General features: G+C 46.4%; 1 protein-coding gene across 5 annotated transcripts in view; it reads left to right on the forward strand.

Moving 5' to 3' along the window:
* Positions 1 to 5,967: 5,967 nt before the first annotated feature.
* Positions 5,968 to 22,972, forward strand: part of FAM169B (family with sequence similarity 169 member B) — an 88,078-nt gene continuing 71,073 nt past the window's right edge. For 2 of the 5 annotated variants that reach the window (XM_027571526.2, XM_027571524.2), the window contains exon 1: positions 5,968 to 6,048. In XM_027571526.2, the coding sequence (XP_027427327.1) occupies positions 5,973 to 6,048 (76 nt within the window). In that variant the 5' untranslated portion in view covers positions 5,968 to 5,972. The remainder of the gene's footprint in view (positions 6,049 to 22,972) is intronic. The other 3 variants (XM_027571527.2, XM_027571528.2, XM_027571525.2) reach the window with 2 other exon arrangements.

A 22,972-nucleotide genomic window follows, 5' to 3' on the forward strand; every position in this document is an offset into this window, starting at 1 on the left:
ATCCACACTAGTGAGATCTGGGGAACTAACTTGTGTTTACTCATCACACCTGGAAACGTATCACACCTGGAAACAGACTTAACTGTTCAGACTGTCAGTTGTTAACAACGCTACTTTTCTGATAACGACACCGCAATTTCTATTTTTAGTTTCTTCGGGGTTTGACGTAAGCCATGCTTCTTTTAACTTAAACTAGAATGTGTCCTGGAATTTTCACTTGCCCATAATTCACTTATTTTTCTTTGGTCATAAACTTTTCCCTAATTTTGCAATTAATAAAAGAGAAAGGGAGAGATGTAAAATATTTTTACTTAGCAACAGTGACATGTGTCTCTGATTGTATCCAACCCCACCTGGAAAAAAAAAAACCCACACATTCTCATTCTCTAAAATGAAAACAACTCAGAGAAGTATGGATTTTGAGGTCTGACATCTGCACTTTTATTTCTTTTTCCATTGTAAAAACAAATGGTCTCTAACAATTGCTGATGTCAAACACAATCTTTAGGCCCGTGAAACACAGTAAGCCTGAGAATGAATAAGGCAGCTAAAGAGAGATGTTTTATTTAACAAAAAAGCACAGCGATCTTCCTTCTGAGTTAGATTCCCGAGAAGAAAATATTTGTAATCATGTTTGACTCTGGGATTAAGAGGGCAAGGTGCGACCCTCTCTCAGTGAACTGAAAAGCAAGCAACAGTACACACGTGTTCTCACCAGGGACGACAAATGCGGGCTGCCAAGATTATAATATCCCAAGACCTAAATATTTCGAGTTTTGAACCAAACATAAAACTTTGTGGGATTTGTTTTAAATTTCTCACTGGCAAGTTGTGACTTCCTGCTTAAGCAAGAAAAAGGATTAAAACGGTTTATTTGTCTCTGACATGAACAGCTCTTACAACACATTTTGTACACTTGATATAAATGAAATTTAATCAACCTGGTCAAATTCCTCTTGGGAGGTGGGGAGAATAAATCAGTCATCAAGACGCACTTGCAATTAAATAATAATAATAGTAATACGTCTCCTCTATGTCAAACATCTCTGCTTCCAGCTCAGCTACTTATGTCTATCATAAAATATAAAACTCACACCCAAACTGCCTCTTGTCAAAGCATCGACTGAATCTCGAAAAATGTCACTCTTCCAAGGTAGCCTTTGGGACTCCCTCAACCCCATTCTTTTGCTTTTTCCAGCTTAACTGTTCAAAAGGGGCCAAAACACAGTCTCTGTAAAGAGCTTCAAGTAACCATTGTGGGCCACAGGGTCTCTGTTGCAACTGTTCAAATCCGCCCTTGTAGCTTTCAACGCAGTGTGGATAATATGCAAACGAGGGGGCGTGGCTGCGTTCCAATAAGTATGAATTTTGAGTACATATAATGCCCACGTGTCACAAACCATTACTCCTCTTTTGATTTCTTAAACTATTTACAAATGTAAAAACTATTTTTAGCTCACAGGCTGTACAAAAAATAGGCGGAGGGCTGATTTGGGGCGTCGGCTGTAATTTGCCAGACCCTGCGCTAGAATACAATGTTTCTTCGTAGGAAGCAGGATATGTTGATGATAAAGTGACCTTATGGGATACGGGAACACATTTGTAGTTAAATGAGTGACGAGACTTGGTTAAAATCAAAATGAGGATTGAGCAATTCAGAATATTCCATATTCCATCACCCCCCCCCACCCCGCCTTTTTTCTGCTTTCCCTTCTTTGTTAAGTTGGCCCGGTGTTGTTACAGGATTTTGTGTCCGCTTACTGCCCGTGGTTCTTAGTCATGCCGCTTTGAAGAATGAAGAGGTAGACCAGACGAAGAGTGGTGGACAGCAAAGCAAAGTTTATTGAGCACGAGTATAAAGCTCCCGGAGAGGGATGGGGTACCCGAATGGGTTGCGCCCCCCCCACCCCGTTCTAAGTTAGGGGTTTTTATGAGCTTTTTTGCAGAACTGTCTTACACAATCACAGTGTGCTGTGTCGTGCCAATCAGGGCTTTGGTCATGTATCTGTCTACCTATTAGGTTAATGTCCAGGTGCTGATGGTCTTTTTTTTTTTTTTTCCCTGACATCTGGGGGCTTAGGACTTAACTGTCCCTTGCCCCTGATATTGACAAATGCTTTTGTGGTTACTGTCTTATTTTAGGACATTTTGCAGAAGTCATTTCTGCAAAGGCTGCAAAGCAGAATGTCAGTGTGGTCCTGTCTAAGCTGCAAAACAGGATGTCAGTGCTATTTTATTTTAGCAGTCCTGACTCCTTATTTTCTTGTTGGGGACCCTGGCCCTGACTACCTAACTACCTAACTGTCCAACTAATCCCTAACACTTAAATTCGAAGAGCATTCGGAATGAATGTGGCAAACAGTTTTGTGCTCAAAATTACAGTATTTATGGTTTTTACTAATATGGCATTGTTCACTGAAGCAGTTAGCAATAGATTTTTTTTTTCTTGCCAGTTGACGTGCTATTGCTGGATTCCTAGGTGAGATTTGGCTCCAACGCCCATGTGAGGAAGGACCCTAAAGCTGTATTTCACCTTTTTGCAGGTTTCTGACACCACATATGCATGTTTTTAACTTCGCTACTAAAGAATAGCTTTCAAATGCTCACGGCACTTGCTTATTTAAAAATGGAAAATTTTAGGGGCACCTGGGTGGCTCAGTTGGTTAAATGTCTGCTTTTGGCTGGGGTCATGATCCCGGGGTCCTAGGATGGAGCCCCACATTGGGCTCCCTGCTCTTGGACAGTCTGCTTCTCCCTCTCTCTCTGCCGCTCCCCCTACTTATGCTCTCTCTCAAATAAATAAATAAATAAAATCTTTAAAAAAAGGAAAACTTCAGACATTTACAATATTCAGAAACAACCATTTGAAACTGTTTTAAAACAATCAGAGAATTGGTATGTTAGAAACCACATTGCAACGTTGGGATTATGTTCAATATCCCATGGGAAGTTGGTATAGAAAGATACTAGTTTGTGTAATGTCACCAAAGAATTGTGAATTAATAGCTTGAAAATTTGTGTTTTAAAATTTCTAGCAGTTTGCTATGATACATCACAAGGTACTATTTCCCCTACATTTTATAGGAGAAAGGTTTGTCTAAATTTTTCTTCTGTCTTACATTTTTTCCTTCCATTTTTGCTAAGCCTTGATCTGGTTTTTTCTTTCTCCTTTTTTTCAGGACTACAGCTCCTTGACCAAAAAGTAACAACTGCTACAAGAGGAATTTGTTTACTTATGAAATAAAATCCAGTAGCTTGCTAGCCCTTATGTTTAAATACCGGATTTTTTTTTCAAATTTCACAAATACCTTGGGAATGGCTAGAACAGTTGTGTGTGTGTGTGTGTGTGTGTGTGTGTGTGTGTGTTTTATAAAGATTTTTACTTATTTGAGAGAGAGCAGGGGGAGGGGCAGAGGGAGAGGGAGAAGTAGATGCCCTGCTAAGCAGGGAGTCCGATGCAGAACTCCATCCCAAGACCCCAGGATCATGACCTGAGCTGAAGGCAGATGCTTAACTGACTGAGCCACCCCAGAATAGTTGTGTTCTTAACACTGAAGAGATTCCCATGTAGATAAATGAGGCCAGAGGGAGGACGGGACTACCTCCTGGTTATAAGACAGAGCCATACTGAAAACATGCTCTAGGATTTTGTGGGGCCCCTATTTTCCAGTGTATATGTATACATAATACATTTCCTCTCTTCGTGGTTAGGATTAAGGGCAATTTTAGTGTCAGAATGAGTGTGGAGTCACTGAAGGTTTAGACACCTGAAAACTTATTTATAGACAATCTGAGGGTCTACTTAGAAAATCTATGATAATTGACTTTAAAAATTATTAGACCTCATAAGAGTGGCAGGATATGAGACTGGCATATATCCAAGCCCATAGTTTTCTTGTGTACCAGCAATACCCAATTAGCAAGTATAACCAGAAAAAAGAAAAAGCCCAGTCATAATGGCCAACAAATATCAGAAATATGTAGAAATAAACACAGCATAAGAACTCTACAAGAACTCTAGAACTTTAGCTCCCCTCCCCCCCCAAAAGACCTGAATAAACTTGGGTGTGCTTCTGTTCTTTGATTGGAAGACTCAAAACTTTAAAGATGTGAATACTATGTAAATTAATGTTCAAGGTAAGAAGCAATCTTTGCCAACTCCCAATATCCTTAACTACCTCATCGAATGTTTGCTTAGGAAGGGTTTGTCCTCCTGGATATCCAAACACATGATAAAGCTGTGGTCATTAAGACAGTGTGGTATTGTAGTAGAAACAGGAAAAATGATCAATAAAAGAAGAGCCATAATGTATACAGGAATTTAATACATGATTTAGGAAATAATTTATAGTAATGGGGCAAAGAATGGGCCATTTGATGGTGTGGGATCAGATCTAAAGGTCAAAACAATAAAAATATTGGGAGCAAATGTAAAAGAATTTATTTTCTAATTTTGGGATAGTTGTAGCCTACCCAAGTGAGACAGAAAACCTGGAAACTATTAAGGAAAAGAGGGAGTATTTAACTAAATACCAACTTTGGGCACAGGTGTTTAATGAGAAACAGGGTAATTTTCAGTCTAAAATTCTTAATATTTTTTTCTGAAGGAAGATGTATTCAGGTACTGAGTAAGGGACAGGCAGGGCTAGTTAAGGAGAGATTGGTAGGGGGCAATGGATCAGGCTCACAGAAATCCCAGAAATGCTGAGGTATAAGGACATCAGAGATGAGGGAACAAACCAGACTACCCTGCCCTGGGTGTCAGAGTGGGGGTGGGGGGGTGGAGGGACAGAGTTTTATTGAGCAAGGATCCAGAAAAAGCTCTCTGGAGTAAGAGGGGTCCCGGCAGGGTTGCCAATGCGGGCCTCCCCCAACAGTCTTTTTTTTTTTTAATTTAATTTTATTATGTTATGTTAATCACCATACAGTCTTTCGTTTAGAACTGAACAGGGAGCTTGTGGCTTTATCATTCTTGTGATGTCTTGGTTTGAGTCAGGACTGGTGATAACATCTTTAATGGCTTACTTCTTCCTTGGGGTCTGGTTATTCTTTGTTGGTCACCATGTGACTGCCGTAAAAAAACAAGAACAACCCCCCCAACTCCCCCCCCCACCCCCCCACCCTTGGGTCCAGAAGGACTGAGGATGCAGCTTGGACAGCTGTCCTCAAGGGCCAATTTCAGAGCTGCCAACCAGAGAGCACGCACTAGTTGACTGACCGCAGACCTTTGGGTTCCAAGGCCATTGGCATTTTCAAACAACCCCTGCTCCATACCTCTCCTGTAAAAAACACCTTGAAACATGCCAAGAAGAAGAAATACTGGAGAAACAGCTGGCTGTCATTGAATTATGCTCGTTCAAGTTGAGTACAAGCCTGAACATTTAATCAATGAAAGTATTCCTTATCAGCAAAAATGGGCATATTACAGTCATCAGAAAAAATTTGAAATGGGCAGAACAGGTTATTGGCTGTCCTGCCTTATGTGTCATTCGTGGTCTTTGAGTTATTTTTAAACTGTGTAAATTTTCCAAAAAGGATAATGCAAAGGATTCTTGTCCATGGAAATAGAAATTGCAGAAGGAAGTGAGAAGGGGCTCAGGAGAGGGGCACTGGCCATGGGGTGCTCTGCAAATAGTTTTCTCCTGCAAAGAATTAAGAAACTCCTCGGAGGTGTGTTGGACTGGCTTTGCAAACTGGGGAGTCAAGGTCGCTGGCTGGCGGTGAAGGCCCCAGGCAGGGGGCGGGGGCCGGGGGCAGGGCCAGCTCCGGGGAAGGAGCCGGGAGCGGGGAGCCGGGAGCCGGGAGCCGGGAGCCGGGAGCCGGGAGCCGGGAGCCGGGGCAGCCCCGGGGGAGGGGCGGCTCAGCCTCGGAGCGGGGGCGGGGGCAGTCCCGGGCCGGGGAGGGGCGGGGGAGGGGAGGGGGAGGGGGAGGGGAGAGGAGGGGGCGGGGAGGGGGCGGGGAGGGGAAGGGAAATGGGGCAGCCGGAGGGGAGGGACGCAGCCCCGCGGCAGCCGAGCATGGAGCCTGAGGCCGCTCGCGGAGCCGCAGGTAAGTGGAGCCGCGGCCGGCCGGGCCCGGAGCCCGCTCACCTCCCTCGCTGGCCGCCGCGGTGGCCCCTCCCCGCGTGTCGGGTTTCAATGGCTGGGCTGGCCTGAGAGCTCGGGGCCCCAGCGCTGCAAAACCAGACCGTAAACAGCGCGCCGCGGCCAGGAAACTTCCCCGGAGTCCGCGCCAGGGCGCCACAAGCCGCGCACCTGTCGCCGCCGGGGAACGAGAAGGGCGGGAGGCCCGGGGCGTCGGCTGCGGGCGCTCACCCCCGGGAGGGGTTAGTCCTGGAAGGGTCACGGTCACGGTCACGGCCACGGCCCTCCGGCGCGTCTCCGGGGCCACCCGGCATCCAGACCGCTGACCTGGGCTTGGCGAGCTCACCGCCTTCCCATAGCCTTGGTGGCCTTGTCTGTGAAATGGGAACCACACGGTGGAGGAGAAATCAATATAGCAGCTCGGGTTACAGCGGGCGCCTCTGCCCCCCGCCGCCCCCTTCCCGGCCTCTGTTTTGTCCCCGGGCATCTTGCGCGACGGGCGTGCGGCCCCCAGCTCAGCAGACCAGCGGGGGACTCTGGTTTTGAGGGCGCGCTCCATCCCTGCCCCCCATCCCCCGCTCCTCCCGCGAGCCCCAGGAGGGGCCCTGCCCGGTCCTGTCTCCGGAGAACCAGGCAAAACGGTGCCATTTCTGACTCTGAAACGCGTGGAACAAATCCCCAAAGCGGAGGTCGCCAGTTCCGCAAAAGGAGTGTTTGCAAGGGAGCTGGCGTCCGGGGGTTGGATGCTGAGAAAATGCCTCTTTACCCACTGCATCTTCTTCCTCCCGCGGGGACCGGAGGCTGGAAGGGCCCCGCGGCCGGTACCTCTCGACCTCTGGTCGCCTACATGTCCAGGCCGGCCACGAGGCGCGCGACCACAGTTGACCAGCCCTGCCCCACGTGCAATCCAACCCCAGAATGGACGCTTTCTCCCGCCACACATTTTTGTAAGGACAAAAAAAAATCAATCTTATTGAAGCGCCTCTGCTTTTTATTGGAAGCCAACAGGGGCAAATGACTGGTTTTAATGGCCTGCATTTAAAAGCTGTGACTTGGAGTTGTTTTCCCCAGATTTCGAGTGAGTTAAGGAGAGAAGGTGGCCACTAGCCAATTGTATGAATTTTTCATTCCTTGTGAAAGTTTTCACTGGTCTAGAGATTGAGAAATGGTTTTTCTCTGTTTTTAGAGAGGGCGGTGATACTGTTTCGTTTTTGATATCCCCCCCGCTCTCCTTTCTGGAAAGTTGGTCGCCATGGTTATGGATAGGGAGCGCTGCTGCCAGTTTGTTTGAGAACTGGGTCAAGAAACACAAGTGGCTTGCTCTTCTGATCTCATCCAACACATCCGCAAGATGGAGAGGATTTTGCCCACTTAGGGACTTACCGTACAGAGCTATTTCCTTTACGTTCAGCACTTAGTGGGCGCAGAGTTGCTCAATCCATACCGTGTCCCTTCCCTTCCTCCTCTGAGTGGTACCATGAGTCAGAGAGTTCTCCCATCTATGGCCTTCAAGCTGTGCTTATCCTACCAAGTCTTTCTATGTTTCATGGGAAAAGTCATGGGAACTTCATCTTCTGGAAAAGTGTAGTTGGCCTAACCGGTTTAAGGATTTTCCTGTATTTCTTTCAGCATTTGCTGTGGCTTTCATGGTTGCTGATGGACCAGAGGACACACAGCGGTTCCACATTAATCATTTCCACATGTGCTAGAGCCTAATGGGTTGGAGTTTTATGTAGCTGAACCATTGCCTGAGCTTTGATAGCCCATTTCCAAAGAGGGCTTGAGCAAATCATGTCTACGTCAGAATCCTTTTTCCTTTCGCAAGGAAGCATTAAACTAAGACTGAAGCTTTCAGATAAGGCTGTGTCCCAGTCACCACTTTAGCCCTAACGTGTCGGGAAAGGGCAGGTGACATTCCCATGGGAGTTGTGTTCTGTATCTAGGGCGCCACACACACACACACACACACTCTCTCTCTCTCTCTCTCTCTCTCTCTCTCTCTATCTCTCTCTTTCTCAGAGTTTGTATGTGTTTTTAATTTCTCTGATGCTGAAGACCCCTCTTAGGTTCCAGGAGCCCATCTGCTGCCATCATTTTAGCTTGGAGCATCCTGGAGAAGAAAAGGGAAGTCACACGTGATCTAGTTCTGTACTCCCCTCATCCTTCACCTTGAATTTCCCTCATCGGTAAGATAAGGACTTGACCTGCCTCAGAAGGGTTACCTGAGACCCTGTGCTCATCACAGCCGACTGCTGGGCCCAGAGTAAAAGTTAGGGTCCCTTCCAAGAAGGCCATTTGTTTTGCCCCCATCCCTTCTGTTTACACCCAAATTGAAGTGTTTGTGAGATATGCCTGTTGGATGATCTCCATTCAGTTTAGTGTTCCAGTTAAGAAAAGTTCGGTGTTGGACGGTTTGCACTGGTAATCAAGCAGAGCTTTATAGACAGGAAAGCAAGCAAGCAAGCAAGGAAAACTCTAAAGGATGGGTTGATGATGAAGCTTGGGTCGAGGGAACAGGGACAGTGGTGATGCCAGTGAAGGAAGCAACTTTCAGAGGGGGCAAACGTGAAGCAATCTAGACACAGTGATTTCAGAATGTTCCAGAACATGCCTCTCGTTGGAGGTAACTGAAGAGTTAGTCAGAAACACTAACTCTGGAGTGTGGGAAGAATCTAGAAAGGCCTAGAAAGCGCCTGCCCTGAGCTCTGTTGGGGACCCCGGGAGGCCTGGCGAGGGTGTCCCCTGGGAAGTGGGAGGAGGAGAGGGCTGAGGGCATGGCCTGAAGGCTCAGAGAGGGTGAAGTTCTGATATTATGAGACACGGACCCAGAGGAGGAGAGACCAGAAAGCAAAGAGGCCTCTGGCAGGGCCTGGTGCTGAGAGAGGCTGAGGCAGGTGCAGACCTGGGTCTGCTCAGAAGTGGGTCAGGGCAAGGGAGAAGTAACTTGCCTAAGGTCACTTGCTAGGAAGTGGCAGGGTTGGGATTCACATGGGGGTGGTGGTAGTGGTCTGAGTCCACAGAGAAAGGAACCTGTCATGATGGTGATGTTTGATGTGGAACCCACCCCCCAAAAAAGAGTGTAGGCTCTGGAAGGAAGTACTCCATGAGCCAGTACCTAAGGGGCACCCTTCTTTAGGGAGGACCTCATATGAACACAAAACTTAAAAAAAATCAAGTATCCATCAGCCGTTTTGGATCTTCTCTAGGTTTTGAAGGTATAGAAGCGTTCCCATAGAGGCATGTGGCAGGTCTGAGTTTCTGGAAGCAGGGCCTCATTGGGCCAGGGGGCTGGGCTGGCCACTGGGACTCGTGTCATTGTCACTAAGTGCTTTCATGGCCCTTGGCGAGTCCCCATCCCTTCATCAGGAAGGAAGGGAAAGGATGGGATGGTCTCTAAAAATCCACTTGGCCGTGAAGTTTGTCAGTTACTTCCCACCCAACCAGACTGTAATCTCTTTGAGGGCAGGACCTTCACTGATCTTTCTTCTCTAGTACCTTGCTCTTACCTGGCACATAGGAGCTACCTGAGATTTGAATGGAGAAATCATTTCCCCTAGGAGCTGGTGAAAGCTTTTGTTGGTTGTGTGGTTGTAGGATTACTGGGGAATTTTCTGCAGATTGGGGGTATCAGGATATGGCGTGATACAGGCTGGCCTGCCATCCGTCGGGCAGAGTGCCCCTGAACAGTGCTCTGGTCAGTGTATCCCTTGGAATACCTTTCCAGGGTCCTGCTTGTCCTGGGAGACCCGGTTCTGAGCAGGTCCTCCTACAGGCTTGGGCATTTCATGTTACCTCCCCCACCCTTTGGCTGTGATTCCTTGCCATATAATGATATTCATGCTAGAGACGCTTCTCACTCGCCTCCAGTTCTAAACAAGGGCTGTATTATGTCTGTGTTCAGTGGGGATCTCCACTGCATGAAGCCAGACCAGAAATGGCTGGTGTTCTGACCTCCTGCCACGTCTTGGCAGGATGGAGTGAATGATCGAGTGGCCAGGACTCAGGCTGGGTGGTGGGAGGGCAGTAGGCACTGAGGTGTCGTCTTTCTGACCTTTGAAACCCTAGTCTGCTGACCGGCTGACTGGCCTTCGCTGGGTTCCTGACAGCAGTTGGCTCCTGTCTCCTCTGATGACATTCTTATTTGTAGCTCAGCCTTGGGAAATTCCAAACAGAGGATTGTAGAAAATGACTGTGTTTGCTGCTGTGGCATGTGGTATAGAAAGAGAAGTCAGGGCAAAATTCAAGCACATTTGTTGGTCAGATGCCCCCGGTGTCATGTGACTTTTAAAGTCAGGGTTGCTGGGTTGCAGGGCGTGGGGGGGGGGGTGGCAGCTAAGACTGACTGTCAGTAGCAACTGAGGGTTGGGGCCTTTGAATAAGGCTCATTAGGATGTAACAGCTGTGGTTTGGAAATTCCATGCCTTTTAGTTCACCCATCCTCTGTTGTGGGTTTTCTTTTCCAAGGCCTGCGATCGGCAAGCTTGGGTCGGGGGGTGGGACACACAGCGTGTGTATGAATCCAAAGGCCACTGTCTGTTGACATCCAGGCATGCCGTTCCCACCCCACTCTGGCCCCCTGGGAGCTCTCGCACATCAAACCCTTTGCATTCCCCAGGCCCGGGCTGTGGTCTCATTTCCTACTTAACCCAGTACCTATTGTCTGTCCAGGCATAGAAACCGTTTCCAGTGCTTCTTTGCTCCTCCAAAGCAGGGCAGCTACAGGGCCACTGGGACCCAGCTAAGGCAAGGGCTGGGGGACCCAGGGGAGTGCCCAGGGCGAGCTCCCATCCCTGCATGTGTTGGGGGCTCCCAAGGCCCAAAAATCTCTTCTAGACCACTCGGTTTCCGTGACTTGCAGAAATTAAGATAAATGTGTTTTTCTTGGAAACCAAGTTTCTAACCACTACTCTTGAATTCCGTTAAGAGAGAGAGAAAGCTGTGTTCATTTCTTCATTGCATTTTGCTGAAATAAACCCTAATTGGAGTCCCTGAATATTTCACTCAGTGGTAAGAGCTTGAGAAGCTGATGTTGTGGAGACTTCCCCATTGCATAAACCTTCCTGTGGCGGTACCGTCCCTGTCCGGGTCTCTTCCGCTAGATTGCTACTTCGTGGACTATTATTATTATTTTTTAAAAGATTTTATTTATTTATTTGAGAGAGGGAGAGAGAGCACACAAATGGGGGGGTGGGGGGGAGAGGGAAAAGCAGGCTTCCCCCTGAGCAGGGAGCTGGATGCAGGGCTCGATCCCAGGACCCTGGAATCATGACCTGAGCTGAAGGCAGATGCCTAACTGACTGAGCCACCCAGGAGCCCCAACTTCATGGATTATTTTTGCTGAGTGTATGTATGCAGGTAGAGGGGTATAATGCCCAAACAGTGAATTATAGTTGGCAGTTCATTTTGACCTTTATGTCTTCCAACAAGTGATTTCTGTAAGGCGTGTGTATTGCCTACATTTGGGCTCTTAGAACATCTTGGAAAAAAATTATTTTAAGCTGTACAGAGAAAAAGGTATTGCTTTGTGTTTTTCTTACTACATGAACACTGAATAGAAATATTAAAATACTAAGAAATATTTGGGGTAATGAAACAAAATATATCCTTCTGCTAAGGCATAGTCTAGTTACTTGTTGATGAGTATCTATTGTTAATCATAACAATGAAATATGAATATCAACAAATCATCTTGTTTTCATTTCTTTTATATAGAGATCCCCCACCCCAACCCTTGCCCTAATTCTATTTCTTCTCTCTCCTATTTTGAAATAGGATACCTATGTTTCTATTCTTTGGGGGGCTAACTTAGAAATTTTAATATGCATGTTAACTCTAATTCTGAAATTAATGAATTTTAAACCTCTGGAATTATCTAAAGACCTTAGAGTGCTTTCATTTCACTTATCCCCTTCCCAGTTTATGTGCTGTTCCCAGTATGTAGCACCTTTGTTCTATGATGGTTTTTAATTTCCTTAAGTTAGATTTTTGTTTTGAATGGTCAGCACTGGCTTGGATTTCATCTGCTTGTATATTATTTTCTTTGCTCCCATTCCTCCTCCTTTTTTAAAAAAGATTTTATTTATTTGAGAAAGAACGAGCGAGCAAGCATGGGTTGGGGGTAGGGGCAGAAGGAGGGAGAAGCAGACTCCCCACCAAGCAGGGAGCCCAACACGGGGCTCAATCCCAGGACCCCAGGATCATGACCTGAGCCAAAGGCCGAGGCTTAACCACCTGAGCTACCCACGTGCCCCTTCTCCCATTCCTTCTTAATTAACTTCCTCTTGAGGTTATTTTCCTTTCTCCTGAGGTATATCCTTTAGAAATAACTTTAGTGAGGATTTTCTGGTACCAAACTCCCTCAGGTTTTGTTTTTCTAAACATTTCTTTATTTGCCCATTTTCTTGGAAGTTACTTTTGCTAGGTGGAGCATGAAAGTCCTTTAAAAATGTTCTTCCATGATGTAGTGTTCCATGGAACACTACATCAAAAACTAATGATGTAATGTATGGTGACTAACATAACATAATAAAATGAAGTTAAAAAAAATGTTCTTCCATTGTCATCTGACTGCCATAATTGCGGTGGAGAAGGCCACTGTCGGTCTACTTGGAATTGGAGGATCTGTCTTTGTCTTCTGGCTGCTTTTATGATCCTATTTTTGTGTTTGTTGTTTTGCAGATTGACCACAGTGTGTCTAGGTGGGTATTTCTCTCTCTCTCTTTTTTTTTCCTGCTTTGGGGATTGGTTGGGATTCTGGTGTCTGAGGATAGGTATCTTTCATCAGTTATGGAAAAATTTCAATCATTTCTTCAAATCTTGACTCTTGTTCATCCTATTTTCTCCTTCTAGAACCTCAGTTAAGATCGTTCCTGGACCTTGTTAACCTACTTATCCTCTTTCTTAACCTGCTTATCATATTTTACACCTGTGTCCTTCTATGCTGCATTCTGGGTAATTTCTTCAGATGTATTTTCCAGTTCATGAGCTATTTAAGACATTCATTTCTAGAAGTTCTACTTTCTTTTTCCCTAGAATCTTATTGGTCAAACAATAATTTTGGCTCTTTACATTTCCTATTTAAATTTCTTTAGCCATATTTACTATCTTTATCTTCTATACTGGATAATTTCAACATCTACAGTCTTTGTGGGTCTGGTTTAGTTTGTGCTGACTCTGTTGTGGCTGTTTATTTCATGTTATGTTCAGAGATTTTTTTTTTTTTTTTAGCAATAGTAAAGTTTATTGAGTGATAGTACAAAGCTCCCGAAGAGGGAGGGGATCTGCGAGGTTCTGCAATTTTTGAAGTCAGGTCTGAATGACCCCAAAGCTGGTGACTTTCCCTCATGCTCAAACTTCACGGCCTGTGTGGCTCAGTACTGGGGAGATCTGACAGGGCGGCATCCTTTTGTGGGTGCTTCATCTATCTTTTCAGAGGGGCTCATTTCATAAAACCTTAAGGAAAATACTTAGTATTTTAGAATAATGTACATCTTTTTCTTTCTGTTGGCACGTGCATCGATTTTCCCCTTTGGAAAGAACTAGGATCTTAGCAGACTTAAGCTGCTTCCAATGTTAGCTTATAAATCTGTCACAAGTTGAAAACTCCCAGTAGAATTTCATTGACTTATGTGGAGGGGAGGGGTTTGAGTAGAAGGTCACCTTGGCCCCTCACCCCACACATCCAAATAACAGTTAGTTCTGCCATGTCTACCACATATCTGGCTCACACCTGCCATATCTTTCTTGTCATCGCCACTGCCATCACTGATCCAAGCCATTGTCATTGCCTGCCTTAACCTGCATTGTCTCTGGTTTGGTTTCCTACTGCGCTGTGTTCTGGAAGAAGCAGTAAACACACACTCCAGCTATCACGCCCTGTTGGGGACCTTTCAGCAGCTTCCTCTTGCGTTTTCCTTGAAACGTGAAGTCAGGAACAAGGCCAGCGTCCTGTAACTTTGGCTTCTGCCCGCCTGCTTCCTGTGATTCCTGCCCTTCTTCCCTTGGCCAGCCATGCTGCAGGCACACTGGCTGACCTTTAGCTCTTGGAAAGGAGCTCTGCTCCTTTCTTCCTCCTGCATGTCTGGGGGGACCTTGCCCGTGCTCTGCACAGGGCTGACATTTTATTCTTCAGTCCTCTGCTGAAAGGTTGCCCCCAGATCGAACTTCCCTAGTCATCCTGTCTCCTGTCTCCCCTTCCTTTCTCCTGCCATACCATGTGAGTGTTTAACTGTTTTTGTGTCTCCCTGACCAGGCTGTAAGTTCTATCAGTGCGGAGACTGTTTCTGCTTTTTTGCCAGAGTATTGCCTGGCACTCCTAAATGATGGTCATGATGTTTTATGTTCCACATTTTAATAGCAGAAAATTTTGCAAACCTTGGCTGTGGGATTGATATTGAATGTGACCTGGGTCTGATTAGAACTCTTCCTAGGACCCTGGGGTATCAGGAAGACCTTGGTCTAAGCGGATGTCACCCTTGGTAGGGACCCTGGGAGCAGTTGTCATAGAGGCTTCATTCAGGCGTTACTATATTATTATTATTATTAAACACTTGTGGAAGCTCTTTTTTTCCCTGCAAGCTTTAAAATGGCTTACCAAAAGGCAATGTACACTTATTCTGTCCACTTTTGACTTCAGCCACCTCCCAGCCACTGCTCTCTTTGTTTGGAGGGTGGCTCAGCTGGACAGTGGGCAGAGATGGGCATCATTGCCCTGTGATGCAGGTCGTGTGAATGCATCCTCTGCAGGTAGCCCACTTAGGCCACACCAGCCTTGTCATTTAACCCCTTGTGAATTCATGTCCTTTTACTTCTCACACGGTTTTCAAAGTACATGTTAAAAAGTATGACGATAATTTTCAAAAGACTCGAATAGACCTTTCTCCAAAGAAGACATACAGATGGCCAGCAAGCCCATGAAAAGATGCTTAACATCACTAATCATTAGGGAAACGCAAATTAAAACCATAATGAATACCACTTTGCACCCATTAGAATGGCTGTTATAAAAAAAAAACAAACTCCAACCCCCGACAAAAACCAGAAAGTAACAAGTGTTGGTGAGAATGTGGGGAAATTGGAACTCTGATGCACTTCTGGTGGGAATGTAAAATGGTGCAGCCACTGTGAAAAACAGTATGGTGGTTCCTTAAAAAATTCAACATAGAATACCATACGATCCCACAATTCTAGTTCTGGGTATTTACCCTAAAAGAAGGGAAAGCAGGGACTGAAAGAAATATTTTAAATCCATGTTCATTGCAGCATTCTTTGCAATAGCCAAAAGATGAAAGCAGCGTAAGTGTCCAACAACAGATGAGTGGATAAACGAAATGGCATTTTTACACACACACACGCATATCCACACACATATACACATATTATATAATGTAATATTATTCAGCCTTAAAAAGGGTATTTTAAACAGTGCTGTGCTTAGTACTAGCTGCCATTTGGTGCTGATAAACAATGCGTGGCTCTTGACATGGTATAAATTAGTAAGCAGGGGCGTTGGTAAAGGCTGTGCTGGAAATCTTAAGATCTGCATTTGAGTCCAGCCCTACTACTAATTTTCTGATTTTTGAACTTCTGTTCCACATCTGAAAAATGGAGTTAGTGCTTTGTGTGCTTTATTGACTTCAAAGGGTTGACGTAAGTTTCAAACAAGCAAGGACTTGGGTGAAAGCCCTTTGTAAACTGGAAAACACTCTGCGAATGTAAGGTGTAAAAGGGTATATTTTAATGCAAGAACTCATTGTTAATATTCTAATACTTTTTCTCCCAGCTAGTACTTTTTTTTTTTAGTTTTTTTTTTTATTTTTTTAAGTACTCTCTATGCCCAATGTGGGGCTCGAACTCACGATCCCAAAATCAAGAGTCATGTGCTCTTGCAACTGAGCCAGCCAGCTGCTGGATAAAGTTTAGAAACTTAATCCACAGAGGCAGAATATAGCTTTTTTTTCTTTTCAAATTTCTTTAATTTAAAACTGAGCTAGTACTGATTTTGACGCAAATAGTCGTATTTGGTGTGTACCTCTTCATCTACTTTTTAGCTTTACACAAGAGTCCAGTGCTGTTATAAAAATGTAGCTACCTCGACACATTTCCAGTTACTGGGGAGTGACTGCCTTCTCCCTAAGTAAATAATTTTTTTGGGTTTAAGGTAAACCCATTCTTTTCCATCCATTCTCCTTGCATGGTAGTCTGGGTGATGAGTCTAAGTTCTATGCCGTGTGTACAACTTAATCTAGAACTGGGTTGCGGAGACTAAGGACTGGCCTGTTTTCGGCTCCCTTTGTTGCTTTGCCCAGGGCTGGGTATGCCAAATAGAAGCCGATTTTTTTTGCTCTTCTTCAGAGATATTATTGTTTGCAGTGTAATAGATGAACATAGAGGGATACGATTTTTGGATAAGTTCGGAGAAATGTTATTCTGTGAGTAATGGCTAAAAGCATTATGTTGATGAAGAGTTATTTTTCTTCCTCTTGTTGCGTGCTGTGTGGTTTAGGGCTCTGGTTCCACTCTGGGCGGTTGCTCCCCACAGCATTTTCCCATCAACTCTAGAGCCGCCATTAATGGTGGTGTCATTGACACTGGGGACCTGAGCATGTACCAAAGCTGCCTTCCTTCTCAGTAAAGGTTAGACAAATATGGCACTGTAATGATGGCCACATGGCATAGAGCGGCTGGGGTTCAGAGATGAGGGAGGCCTGAGCTTCCTGCAGTTGTCACAGTGAGGACCCCTCTTCTGTTACCATTCATAAGGAAGCATATATGTGAGATGCTGTTTCATCCCGTCTGCCCCAAACAGGGCACGCTTGTCCCCCAATGTGACACCTCTTTGTATGCAAAAGGAACAGTATGTTTCATTCCCCCCTCATATCCTTTTGAATGATGTAGGGGGAAAAATAGTTTTATCTTTGTATCATTTGCCTAAAAGGAAGGTGCACCAATGCTCAGATTACAAGACCTTCATATTAGAAGCAATTAGGATTACATAAACCTTTGTGTGGGTGGCACATAAAGTCATTTGCATATTTTACCATCTTAGATTTGGGACAAGTGATTTATTCTCAGCCAAGGCAATGACAAGCTGCAAGTGGGCCAATAGTAAATATGTGATAACAGAGAGGGCGCCTGGGTGGCTCAGTTGGTTAAGCAACTGCCTTCGGCTCAGGTCATGATCCTGGAGTCCCAGGATCGAGTCCCACATCGGGCTCCCTGCTCAGCAGGGAGTCTGCTTCTCCCTCTGACCCTCTTCCCTCTCGTGCTCTCTGGCTCTCATTCTCTCTCTCTCAAATAAATAAATAAAATCTTTAAAAAAATATGTGATAACAGAGAGACAGGCTCCCTGTCAATTACTGGGGAACGAAACCTTCCTGCCACCACCTGCAGACCTTTCCCCAGCGTGCCTCTGTTCGCTGACAATTGTGCTCATCTGCTCAAAAAATTCTAACATACTCTACATTCTGTCTTCCAACTTTTTTTTTTTCAATTCTTTGCTAAGAATACTTTGGCAATCAGATGCTCTTCAAAACCAACAAAAATATCCAAGTGTGTGTTTGCTTCACCTTCTGTTTTCTACGACTGTCGCACCGCCGACACGGTGGCCCCCTTGCTGGGTGGGCCATTGGTCTCCAGGCGTTTGCATCTTTGCTGCCTCAGAGTGATGCTTCCTCCTGCCCTGATGTTCCTCCAAAACACTCTTCTCTGAGGTGTGCTTGTCACCTGTCAGTTAGTGTTCTGGGACCAGGGGTCCTTGGTTAAGTGAGTTTGGGAAATAAATGCTAGATTTTTTCAAAAAAGATTTTATTTATTTATTTGAGAGAGCGAGAATGAGAGAGAGAGAGAGAGAGAGAGAGAGAGCACATGAGAGGGGGGAGGGTCAGAGGGAGAAGCAGACTCCCTGCTGAGCAGGGAGCCTGATGTGGGACTTGATCCTGGGACTCCAGGATCATGACCTGAGCTGAAGGCAGTCGCTTAACTGACTGAGCCACCCAGGCACCCAATAAATGCTAGACTAAGCGAACCCCACTGCTTTAGGATTTCTAAATGTTCTACTTGCTGATAGGCGTGGGGAACTCCTAGGAGTGAGTTCTAGGTGCCCCGGCAGACCTCCTTTTTTTTTTTTTAAGATTTTATTTATTTTACTTATTTTAGAGAGCGTGAGCATGCAGGGTGGGCTGAGGCAGAGAGAGAATCTCAAGCAGACTCCCTGCTTGAGTGTGGAGCCCGACAAGGGGCTCGATCCCACAACCCTGAGATCATGACCTGAGTCAACATCAAAGAGTTGGACGCTTAACCGACTGAGCCACCCAGGCGCCCCTAAATGCCACTGCGGACCTCCTTTTTGAAACATGCTGGCCTTGGAAGCCCTGTTCACAGCCTATCTTATGGATGTGCTTGGGAAAAGGCTGGAATGGCATGAGGAGAGTCATCCTGCTGGCTGTACAGACTTGGATTCTTTGATAGGAAGTAAATGCCAGGCAATGTTTTGCACAACTGTGGGTATTTCTCGCAACTGGTTTCCCCCTGCTCTCTGGAAGTAGAGCGTTCCCATGAAACCTCTCGTAAGCTGGAACCATGTAAAGAGAAGAATCGGTTACCATTAATGTACACGGAAAAGGTTTTGAGCATGCCTAGACCCATAACTAACCTGTCTTAGACTTGTCTGATAGCTTAGGATGCATCTTGCTAAGGGATACATAAAATAAATCGAGATAAAGGGCAGATGCTCACGGACACTGTTCAGAGTTCTGGGAGCTTAGCTTGATGCGTGATTAGTTCCTGGGGAAGGAGCCTGTCAGGACCACGTTCAGGGCTCAGCCGTGCAGTGTGTCTATAAGGGCTCACTGCAGAACTGACGCTCAACACTATTTTTGCTTTTCACTTTTATCATCAAAGCAAAAGTCCTCTTTGGATTTCTTCAGTTAGTGAAAACAGGGAGCTCTTTCATAAAAGCAAAGTGGTGTCATTTGAACTTTTGGAAAGTGGGGGATACCAGTATATGCAACAACCCTCCTTTTTTTTTTTAGTTAAACATAGTCATCCTTTAAGTTAAAAGTAGTTCTTAGTTTGAAGGCATCCTGTGGTGTGGTGAAAGCTTTGGAGGCTCAAGATGAAGTTTGCATTTGTGAATATGGAATTATTTTTAAGACTTTATTTATTTATTTGAGAGAGAGGGAGAGAGAGCACAACCAGGGGGCGAGAGGGGCAGAGGGAGAGGGAGAAGCAGACTCCTCACCGAGCAGGGAGCCTGACTCAGGGCTCGATCTCAGGACCCTGAGATCATCACCTGAGCCGAAGGCAGATGCCCAACCACCTGAGCCACCCAGGTGCCCCGTGAATATGGAGTTTTAAAGCATACAGCTCAAAGGCACACAGCTCTGGGATTGCACTGTGTGGTAAAACATGTTTCTCTAGAAACGGGGAACCTGATGGATTCCTGGTCCGGAATTCTGAGCACCTGAGGTAGCATTGACGAATCTTCTCCCTTTAGGGGCTGCCCTTACAGCCTTGGGTGTGTAGAACATGTGGGTTCAGAACTCCACAGACCCTTCTTGCAATATGCCTTGGTGTCTCCTGGTGCTCTCCTCTCTCTGGTTACAAACTAGTCTCCAAGTTTCCTGCTAAGTCCCAAATTAGTCACTTAATCCCCTTTGGCAGTTTCTTCTATAATATGCATTCTTTCTTATAAGTTCCTTTCAGAAGAAAATTGATTTGTGAGGGAAAAGCAGACCACTGGTGTGAAAAATAAAGAAAAGCAAAAAAAAAAAATTCTATATTAGGAATATCCACCCTTAACCATTCTTGAAAAATAAAAGTAGAATACTACCTTATAATTTTGTGTCCTTGAGATTTTTTTCACATATTATGAGCAAGAGTTGTTCTTAACTGTAATTCAAGAATGACAACCCACATGACTACAGAAAAATCAAGTGATTACAGTCAGCTTTTCCAGTGACATATTGCCTTGTAGTTAACTGATGGATAGACAGAGGCTTTCCTTGAGGTCAAAATTCTCAAGAGCGGGGCTAGTAAAATTTAAAATATCTATTAATGTTTCTCCTAATAATAGCCCCATATGCGAAAAATCTCACTTTGCTAAAATAAAAGAACTTTGCTCATCTTTGTGGTGAGGTAGTATTTGGAGAGAATATTCTGCAAGTGATACTGAATGACTGGTTAAGTGCACAACATTGACCTCTTTCAGGGTTTTCATTAATTGGCATTGCTGTTTATATCGGGAGGACCAAAAAGTGCTGGGAAGGCCCTAGAGTATTAGGCTTTGCCGGACTGAGCAGCAGGGGCTGACCCAGTAGAGGCTGTGGCTGATGGACACTGGGTGACAGGCCGTGGCTCAGTGGGACACCATTCACGCCGCCCTAGGAACTGGAACTTTGGTACAAAGATCCTGACTGATTTAAGTATTTTCCCTAGAAGTAGGCTTTACGAGGTACCACTTGGTTGTCGTTCTGGTGACTGCAGCAAACACATGCTTAAAGTGAAATCTTAAATTGGGGGCTCGTTTGGGGATTTCATTTTCTTTACAGTCTGCAATGAATTATCATTTCAACTGTGTGCCTTTTTCATAAAAGCATTTTACATTGTACTGGAAAGATTACATTCTTTTGGCTTTGGAAAAATATTTCCTGTTCAGCTCAAGCCATTAAAGCCTGTAAGCATTTCACATCTGGAAGCCCCTGCCCAGAGTCCGCGTTCCATCCGGAGCGAGGGGAGCGTGGCCGCCCAGCTCAGCTCCAGAGCGCATGCGTAAAACAACCCAGACTTGTTTACTTCCTGGAGGCCCCTGGGCACTGCCCAAGTGTGCCCTTGCGGTTGGGGGGGGGGTGAGGGAGTGGGAGGCTTCCTTCCTCTTGGGGTCGTGTGTGTGTGTGTGTGTGTGTGTGTGTGTGTGTGTGTGTGTGTGTGTGTGTGTGTGTGTGTGTGTGTGTGTGTGTGTGTGTGTAGCACGCACGCGCCTCCTGGGCTGGAGAGGGAGTCTGTCTTCCTGCCAAGTTGGGGAGGGGTCTTTCTTCCTCTGGAAGGGCAGGGGTTCCCTTTCCCAGCGGGCATTGGATGCTCCCCCGCCTGCCTTAAGCACTTCCTTTGTTCCTTCCCACCCAGATTTCCAGAAAACAAACCCAAACATTTTGTGTGCGAAAGCAAAGCTGTTGGAGCTTTTCTAATGGGGGATTTCCCCCGCTCACCCCCCACATACCGAGGAGTGCTAATTAAACCCCAAAGGGCTGAAGAATTGAGCTCCCCTCCACTAGGCTGATTTGCCTGCCCCAGGGCACTTCTTAGGAGTATGGGGTCCGAGCCCAGCTTGGAGGTTATTTAAAGGGGAACAGGGCATGGGTGCTGCGTTGTTCGGTGAGTGTTGAGATGTTTGTAGCTGCCCTCCACTTCCCAGAGGGTTAATCTGTACCTTTTAGGGCCCTGCTCCTAAGGGCCTGATTCTTCTTGTGGGCTTCCTGCTGAGAAGATCCCCCCCACCCCCCCTCCTGCCTCTGCCCAGGGCCAAGGGTGGCCTGGGGTTACTGTCCAAGGAGTTCTCTGAGGGGGGGTCTCACAGCATGTGGAACCAGCAGGGGAAATGATTTCATGGTGTTCAAGGAGCAAAACACATTCATTGCATTTCTCCTGACCACATGCGACCAGAACTGATGCCAGGTAACCCTTGGCAGCCTGTAGGGGAGCCCTGCAGGAGCCTTCCCGGGCCCCTCTAGGAGCACCCAGGCTTCTGGGCCCTGTGGCCATGGTGAGGTGCCCCCTCTCCCAAAGCCCTGAAGACCACAGTGTTCTCCCTGACCCCTGTCCCAAGGGGCCGAGTTGGGCTTCTCAGTGGAGCTGGTGGATGCAACTGTTCTGGGAGTCCCAGGCCTCACCAGAGGGCACTCGAAGCCCTGGGGCTGACAAGCATCTCTTCTCAAGCATCTCTCCTCGAAGCAGAGAATATAAACTGGGGGCGGGGCATCTTGACTCCCTCCTGGGGGCAGTTAGGGAACCATGGTTATTCAAGCTGCTTTCATGGGGCAGGCATGCAGCCTGAGCTGGGTGCTTCAGGGTTGAAGCAACCCTCTTTCCCGTTTGATCTTCTTAATTTATTTGAATGTGCACAGGCTTTTTTTCATACCTGTGGGAAGCCACTTGACTTTCTAGAAGAATGAATAGCAGTTTGAACGAAGAGCCCAGCTGACCACCCACCCAAATTTCCTAAGTGCTCAGTGTGGGAAAGGCCTGCGGAGGGGTCTTCCGTGGCAGGGTGGGAGAGGAGAGAGGCACGTACACAAGGTGCTCTGAGGAGCGCTCCGTGTTCCTGGGTTCGGAGAGGGTGGGGTGAGCCTGCCTCTCTTGCCCGCCCCCCCCCCCCCCCCCCGAGTTCCTGTGTGTGCGGCCTCGAGGGAGTGGGGAGGCGGCAAACGGATTCATTCCCATCCTAAGCTGAGCTGGGATTCGAACATAGGACTCAGTGGCGTCCCTGAGCCCTTGCCTTTTGGGGCTCCAGGAAGGCTTCTGGGAGTGCTGGTGTCTGAGATGGGCCTTGAGGATGTCAAGATACAGGGAGTGGGGCGCGGGGGCATAAGAGCCTCTTGGGTGCTGTGAGGGGGAGGGGGCGTGGGATTCTGGGGGCCTTCTGCGCTGGGTCACTCACATAATCTGAGTGTTTTGCACAGATCCTGAGCTCAGCCCTGCTGCTGACTAGCCAAGCATTCTTCTCTTGGCCTTAGTTTCCTCATCTGCAAATGGGGGTGAAGCCAATGCATTGAGATATGGGGTGGGGAGTGCTCAGCATCCTGCTGGACCTTGGCCCCAGGGAACCCAGCTGGGTTATTTTGGTTGGTGGCCAGTGGAGGGTGGACAAGCAGGAGGTGTGAGGCTAAAGGCTG

This window comes from Zalophus californianus, chromosome 6 (genome assembly GCF_009762305.2).
Source record: "Zalophus californianus isolate mZalCal1 chromosome 6, mZalCal1.pri.v2, whole genome shotgun sequence".
Lineage (NCBI taxonomy): Eukaryota > Metazoa > Chordata > Mammalia > Carnivora > Otariidae > Zalophus > Zalophus californianus.